The sequence below is a fragment of the Dromiciops gliroides genome, chromosome 2, assembly GCF_019393635.1.
Source record: "Dromiciops gliroides isolate mDroGli1 chromosome 2, mDroGli1.pri, whole genome shotgun sequence".
NCBI lineage: Eukaryota > Metazoa > Chordata > Mammalia > Microbiotheria > Microbiotheriidae > Dromiciops > Dromiciops gliroides.
In genome coordinates this window covers 660568236-660575960 of record NC_057862.1, presented here as the reverse complement: position 1 = coordinate 660575960, position 7725 = coordinate 660568236, and the positions used below count along the sequence as shown (strand labels likewise).

The 7725-nt window shown below is 42.1% G+C and overlaps 1 protein-coding gene across 1 annotated transcript; it reads right to left on the bottom strand.

Annotated features, from left to right (window-relative positions):
• Window positions 1-272: 272 nt before the first annotated feature.
• IL36RN (interleukin 36 receptor antagonist) lies at window positions 273-7053 on the bottom strand. The gene is made up of 4 exons (XM_043989695.1): window positions 7025-7053; window positions 2461-2546; window positions 803-930; window positions 273-491 (listed from the first exon to the last, which is right to left on the bottom strand). Exons 1-4 carry the CDS (start codon window positions 7051-7053, stop codon window positions 273-275), a joined length of 462 nt encoding a protein of 153 aa, XP_043845630.1.
• Between the last annotated feature and the right edge of the window lie 672 nt (window positions 7054-7725).

Here is a 7725-nt window from a genome sequence, read left to right as displayed (position 1 = left end):
AACATCCCTGGAAGGGAGTTGTTATTATTATCTCCATTTTACACATGAGAAAACTAAAACAAAGAGAGGTTACAGGATTTGCCCAGGGTCACGCAGCTACTAAGTGTCTGAGGTTAGATTTGAACTCATGTCTTTCTAATTCCAGGTTCAATGATGGCTGCTGAGGTTCTTTTCTGACTCTCAAATTCTATGATCCAAAGAAGAGAGAAACTGAGAGCCAGAGATTAGACAGAGACATCCCTCCAGTGGCGATAACTAGGGGAAGCTAAACCTTAGGCACACTGATGAAAATAGAAGTCAGTAATGACAGATTCAGAGTCCTCAGGATGGTTGGTGAGGGTGATGGGCTTCTCATCTTCATGAATGGTGCAGAGGAACCAGCCTGGGTAAGCAGCTGATTCTAATCTAGAGGTGAGTCCAGTGTCCCACATATAGAAGGTGAAACTCTTGGATTCCTCCTTGCTTCGATAAAGGTCCATGATGTTCTTATGCTGAAGGCAGAGAGGCAAGAATAGAGAGGAGAAGCTAAGGCAGAGGACAGGCAGACTTTATCTTCTGTGCCTGCAGACCTCCCTGAGGTTAGAAGGGATTACAAAAAGATTCCCTGGGGGAGGTAAACCTCAAAGTTATCTAGAAGTTAGCTTGGAAGGTGCTTTTCGCCTTCTTCCCCTCCCCCCCAAAAAACCCACACTCAATACTAGTTAAATGAGCACAATGGGCTGCTGTCCTGGGTCCTGACCCAAGGCTATGTGTTGTAAACCAAGAATAAGGTACCCCTAGGGCACTGCAGGTCATAACTTACCTCTATCTGAAGAACAGGCTCCTGAGCTATCCCAACGGATAGGCACTGGGTTCCTCCCTCAAGGCCAAGGATAACCGGGGATCGTTTGGCATCTAGCGACCTATTGGGGACCACGCTGATCTCTTCACCTAGAAAAAGGGGCCAGATGGCGAAAAAGAGGACCTCCTATAACCTTTTTAACCTGCAGGTGAGCCTGGGGAGCAGGACTCCTGAGCTTCTACCTGTAGCACTGGGAGAAGGAGAGAGGCTGTCTGGCTGAAATGATTAAATGTTCCCCCAACTAAATGGTTCAGGAAATGAAACCTCATTTAGTCTAGCTGAACAGGAGGATAAAAAAAGTGCCAGTTGGATTCATTTTAATCAGAATGTAGAACAGCCCTCCATCAAAGAAGAGTTATACTAAATGACTTTCCCCTGTTTTTGAGTACTACCCACTCATTCACTCACTGGCTTATTTTATGTATTATTCACAGAGTGCTGAATTTGAAGTCCTTAGACCAGATTTCAAATTCCAGTTATGCTTCATAAAACCTGTGTGACTTTGGGCAAATCACTTAACTTCTCTACTAGAAAAGGGGTGGGTTGGACTAGATGACCTCTGAGGTACCTAGCCATCTAGATCTATGAATTTTTTTTTCCTGATGAGGCAATTGAGGTTAAGTGACTTGCCTAGGGTCACACAGCTAGTAAGTGGTAAGTGTCTGAGGTCGGATTTGAACTCAGGTCCTCCTGACTCCAGGGCGGGTGCTCTCTCCACTGTGCCATCTAGCTGCCCCTAGATCTATGAATCTTTAATACCCTGGCTCTTTGTTGAAAACACAATTGTGAAGTAGTGTTCAGTCTCCTCAACATCAGTGAAAGGAGTCTATGCCACCTGAGCATCCTTTAAAATATATGTAGTACTTACAGACTATTATACAGATGCCATGAGAAAGTCCTCTTTTTCTTTAATATCCCTCTCCTCCCCCACACATACACACATCAGCCTGCCATGGTGCCTGGACTCTATGAAAATTCATATCCCTTCAAAGGGCTAGCACATTATCAGGCCTGAAGGGATTATTTGAGCAGGTACCTTCTTGCCTGGCATCTAGATAAGAGAGAATGAGACACAGGGTAAATAAGTTTCAAAAGGGCAAACAGCAGAATGGAAGGTCTAGAGTATGGATGCTCATTGACCCCTATGAGGTTCTGAGTTACAGGATCTGAGCAGCCAGAAGGACTCCAGATATCTGGATGAGCAGATGACACAAGAGGCAAGGGAGACACTAAAGTTAAAACTCTGCCTTCTTCTCAAGGCAAAATTGTATTGCCTTCATCAGCTATATAGCTATATCCTCTTCTCCCAGGAAAACAGAAGGCTTGGCCAGGACAAAATCTAAATATGTAGAAAAGTATTTCTATATGAGAAAATGTTTCCAGCCCTTCCAATGCCATAGCAACAATGTATAAGAATATTTGGGAACCTGTTGAAACTTAGTCCCTTTGTCAGGGACTTTTGATTTGTACTTTCAGGATAAATGACTTCATGAAGTCTGGAGCAAAGGTGTCTTCCAGCTCCAGCGGGCCAATGCTTATCTGCATGGTTGACTTTTCTGAGCTCCCAAGAGACAATATGGAGAAAGACCGGCAAAAATGAGACTGGTTTTCTAACTGACCATCAATAGGTTTTCCTGCTTGTACTCTTCGGGCCAACAGTTGGTTATTCTGTACATAAATGACCTTCAAAGCAGCATCTTTCATTCTGAAACACAAGATAATGTATAAGTTTGGTGAAGGTGGCAGAAGACTCTTCCACAGCCTTGGATCCCAAATCAGAGGAACTAGCTCAGAATCCAGGTTCTGTGGCTTGTTCTCTTTGTGACCTGGAGTAAGGCTCTCAGCCTTGGTTTTCTTCTCTATATGACTACAGAAGGGGGAAGGGGAATTGGGAGGTGAACGTGATTTTTTTTTAATGGGGCAATGAGGGTTAAGTGACTTGCCTAGGATCACACAGCTAGTGTCAAGTGTCTGAGACTGGATTTGAACTCAGGTCCTCCTGAATTCAGGGCCAATGCTTTATCCACTGAGCCGCCTAGCTGCCCCCATGAACATGATTTAAAAAATATTTTTATAACTATTTCAACATAATTTGCTTCCTTTGTAATGCTTTGTATTTTCTTTTATGTATTTAAAACATTATTCTCCAATTGATAATGGTCAAAAGGTATGAACAGGCTGTTTTCAGACAAAGTAATCAAAACTATAGTCATATGAAAAATGTTCTTAATCACTATTGATTAGAGAAATGCAAATGAAAACAACTCTGGGATACGGCCCTACACCTATCAGATTGACTAATATGACAGAAAATGAAAATGACAAATGTTGGAGGGGTTATAGGAAAATTGGGACACTAATGCATTGTTGGTTGAATTGTGAACTGATCCAACCATTCTGGAACTATGGCTAAAGGGATATAAAAGCATGCATACCCTTTAACCCAGGAATACCACTACTAAGTCTGTGTCCCAAAGAGATAAGAAACAAAGAGGAAAATGACCTATATGTACAAAAATATTTATAGCAGTTCTTTTTCTGGTGGAAATTGAGGGAGATGCCCATCAATTGAGGAATGGCTGAACAAGTTGTGGTATATGATTGTGATGGAATGCTATTGTGCTGTAAGAAATGAAGGACAGGGGGCAGCTAGGTGACGCAGTGGATAAAGCACTGGCCCTGGATTCAGGAGGACTTGAGTTCAAATCCAGCCTCAGACACTTGACATGTACTAGCTGTGTGACCCTGGGCAAGTCACTTAACCCTCATTGCCCCTCAAAAACAATAAACATTTTTAACAAAAGAAATGAAGGACAGGATGCTCTCAGAAAAAACTGGAAATATTCGCATGAAGTAATGGAAAGAAAAATGAGTAGAACCAGTACTGTGCATAGGAACAGTAATATTATATGATGATCAGTTGTGAATGACTTTGTTATTCTCAACCATACAAGGATCCAACACAATTCTGAAAGACTTATGATGAGAAATGTCATCCATCCCCAGAAAAAGAACTGACAGGATCTAAATGTAGATTCAAGCGTATTTAAAAATGAGGGTTAAGTGACTTAAAAAAAAACCTTCTTTATTTGTTCTTGTTTTCAGGTGGAGGGAGAGGTCGGTGTTTTCTTCCACAACGTGACTAATATGCAAATATGTTTTGTATGACTGCACATGTATAACCTATAAAAATTGCTTGCCTTCTCAATGAGGGGAGATGGCAGGGAGGTAGAGAATTTGGAACTCAGAATTTTTTAAAATTAATCTTAAAAATAGTTTTTATGTGTAATTGGGGAAGAGTGAAATATTAAATAAATATTAAAAAACATTATTCTGAAAAGGGGTCCAAAGTCTTCACCAGACATTACCCCCCAAAGTTAAAGACCCCTGGGTTAAAAACATCTCTAAAGGGGCAGCTAGGTGGCGCAGTGGATAGAGCACCGGCCCTGGAGTCAGGAGGACCTGAGTTCAAATCCAGCCTCAGACACTTAACACTTACTAGCTGTGTGACCTTGGGCAAGTCACTTAACCCCAATTGCCTCACTAAAAAAAAAAAAATCTCTAAAGTCCCTTTGACCTCTAAAGTCTATGATTCTTTACTTTCCTCAAGATTAGTCCCATTACTCTTCCCCCCTTACTTTTGTCTCTATTAAGCTCCTCTGATTTTTCCTCAATTTCTATATCTGTGCCCATTTTACTAATGAGACATCTTTATCCCAGCTCTTGGGAGATCATGCACAACCCAAGGGACTCACCTCAAGTCCCTAGCCAGATACCAACTTCCATTTTCCTTCCCTTTCCTATTCTATCTCATTTTCCAGAACTAGCTTCCTGGGGAAGGAAGGATGGAAGGACTCAGGACCTCTGGACCCTGCTCTGGCATCACTTAGATGTGTGACTCTGTACAAACCTCATCATCTCTCTGGTTCTCAGTTTCTCTATCTATAAAATAATGGTTTGGGGCCAGATGATGTTTAAAGTTTCTCTCCAGGTAAGTTTTTTTATTTGCTCCTCCTCATTTTATCATTATTTCTCTGTGTCTCTAATAATAATCCCACATATTTGGAATTTCAAAGCATTCTCCCACTTTTTACCTCATGTGATGCCCATAGCATTCAGCAAATGTTTCTTAAGTGCCCATTATGTGTAATAGACTGTGCAAGTTCTTGGTGGGGGGAGGGGAGGTTCAGACTAAATTAGACAAGATCCTATCTTAATAAAGAGCATTCCCATTCTAGAGGTGAAGACAATTAATATCCACTTGATGACTGAGATGATACAGAAAGAAAAAAGGGAGCTGGACCAGTAGATAGGAGATTCTAGTGTCAATACTTGGCTTTGCCACAAGTTAGCTGTGTGGTTTTGGGAAAGTTGTTTGACTTCTCTGGGCCTGTTCCCTCCTTTTTAAAATTAAGCAACTGATATTTTCAAAGTTAAAATAGTTGTATCCCTCATTAAAATAATTAATAAACTCACGGTTTTTGTTTGGGGGGCAATATTTAAATGTTTGCTAGAAAGCCTCTGTCGCACTGAAACAAAAGGTATCTATATTTTTTAAGTATAAAAAGGAAATGTTTAGGGGGCAGCTAGGTGGCACAGTGGATAAAGCACCGGCCCTGGATTCAGTAGGACCTGAGTTCAAATCTGACCTCAAACACTTGACACTTACTAGGTGTGACCCTGGGCAAGTCACTTAACCCTCATTGCCCCGCAAAAAAAGGAAATGTTTAGACTAGATGAAACCTAGAAGCTTTCCCAGACATTCCAGAATTCTATGAAACTATGACACAGAAATTCTTTCTTGGTTAGATACACAACTAAGTTAATGGCAAAGACAGGGGAGCAGTGGATAAAACTCTGAACCTGGAGTGATGAAGACCTGAGTTCAAATCTGGCCTCAGACAATTGTTATCTGTATGACCCTGAACAAGTCACTTAAAAAAATGCAAACTTGCTGCCTCAGTTTCCCCAACTATAAAATCAGGTTGGTAATATCACCAACCTCCCAGGGTTGTTGTAAGAATCAAATGAAATATTTGTAAAGTGCTTAGCACAGTGCTTGGCATGTAGTAAACATTAAATAAGCGATTGCTTGTTTCCTTCCTTTCCTCCTTCTGTCCTCCCTTCTTTCCTTCCTCCTTCCTTTTCTCCTTTCTCCCTTCCTTCCATCCTTCTCTCCCTTCCATCCTTCCCTCTTTCTCTCCATTCTTTCCTCCTTTTCTTCCTTCCTTCTTTCCCTCCCTCCATTCTTCCCTCCATCCTTTCTTCCCTCCATCCTTCCTTCTTTCCTTCCTTCCTTCCTTCCTTCCTTCCTTCCTTCCTTCCTTCCTTCCTTCCTTCCTTCCTTCTTTTCTTGCTTCCTCCCTCCTTCTCTCCCTCCCTCCCACCCTCCCTTCCACATTGCCATTATGGTATAGTGATAAAGGCATAAAATTTAGAGTCTGAGGACCTGGATTTGAATCCCACTTACTGCCTCTGTGACCTTGGGTATATTTGGGAAGGACTCCATTTCCTCACCTATAAATGGGGGAGCTGGACTTGATCTCTAGGGTCTCTTCCAGCTTTAGAACTGTGAACTCAGGACACTTCCTAGCACTGGCCATGGAAGCTCACAGCAGTGTGTCTTAGTTTCCTCAAATGTAAAATGAGGGGGTTGGACTAAATGATCCCAAAGATCCCTTCCAGCCCCAAATCTAGTATCTCATGTTCCTCTAATGGGGGCTGATATCAGAAATACATCAGTCATGTAGTCATTCAACAAGCACAGAAGTGTGTGATGTGAGCCAGGCATTGTGCTAGGAACCAGAGACACAAAGGCAAGCAAAATTACACAGTCCTAACTCTCAAAGAATCCACATTCTAAACTGGGAGGACAACATACAAATAACTATAAAAGTCCAATTACCTATGAGGTGGGGGGGGCACTCCAGAGTAATAAATTTTAAGGAACAATAGCATGAAGCCAAAAGGTTTTGCTTACAGTTACTGCCACCTGCTGTTTGAAACTAGCATTATATCAAGGGTCTAGAAACCCACCCATTTGATCTCCTTTAATTCTGAAGGGATGACCTGGCAGTAGGGATGCAATGGGGGTGGGAGACCTCCCATCTAGAACTAGGCTTTGCCTTGATCATACAGCATTTTACATAGAATTTGAACAGTTTTGATTCAGAGAAGACTCACCGGAAACATAAAGCCTTCTGTAGAACCATCTTGAGCTCCCTGGGTTGGAGGATCTTCTGCCTTCTAGGGGGAAAAAAAGCCCTATTGGGGAATGGGATCTAAGTTGTCATAAAAAGGAAGAAGAGGTAGGTCCCTGAGGCTAGACAGAAGGTTGAGACCCCACCCCAAAGTGACCTCAAGGCCCCTTTCCCACTTTAACCCTTCTTCCCTGTAAGAAAGAAAAGGAAAACATGTTCCCAGTCTAAGGAAGGATGGAGAGGTGGTCACTTGGAACAGTTCCCCAAGCCACCTGGGAAGGCATTAGAAAGTAGAACTACAAAACAACAGAGTCTGTCCTGATAGTACCTTTTCTGTTTCCTGTCCCGAGTCAATGCTCTGTCAGCTCCCAGAGAGATCAACTCATCCTATATAAAAAGCAAGGGGAGGAGGAATATCATTGACGCAACCCTTCCCTTTAGAAGGAAGTCCCAAGTTGGAACATGTCACTACAGCACCATGAGCACTCCAAGTAATTTCTTCCCCAAAATGCCTAGTGAATCACTGTTAGAAGTAGGCTAGAAAATCATTGCCCGTGGAGAACAGCTCAGAACAGGGATGCTTGTAGCACAGGAGAAAGAGAGCTTGGGACTGGAATCAGAAGATGAGGGTTTGAATTTTGGCACTGCTTTTTATTATCTGTATGATTTTAATTTAATCACTCT

Bases quoted from the DNA above. Each gene is read 5' to 3' on its own strand.
- IL36RN (XM_043989695.1), bottom strand. From the start codon at position 7,053: ATGGTTCTACAGAAGGCTTTATGTTTCCG. The intron at 2,547-7,024 runs GTGAGTCTTCTC...CTTGTGTTTCAG, and splicing joins CAGAAGGCTTTATGTTTCCG to AATGAAAGATGCTGCTTTGA. The intron at 492-802 runs GTAAGTTATGAC...CTCTGCCTTCAG, and splicing joins AGCCTGTTCTTCAGATAGAG to CATAAGAACATCATGGACCT.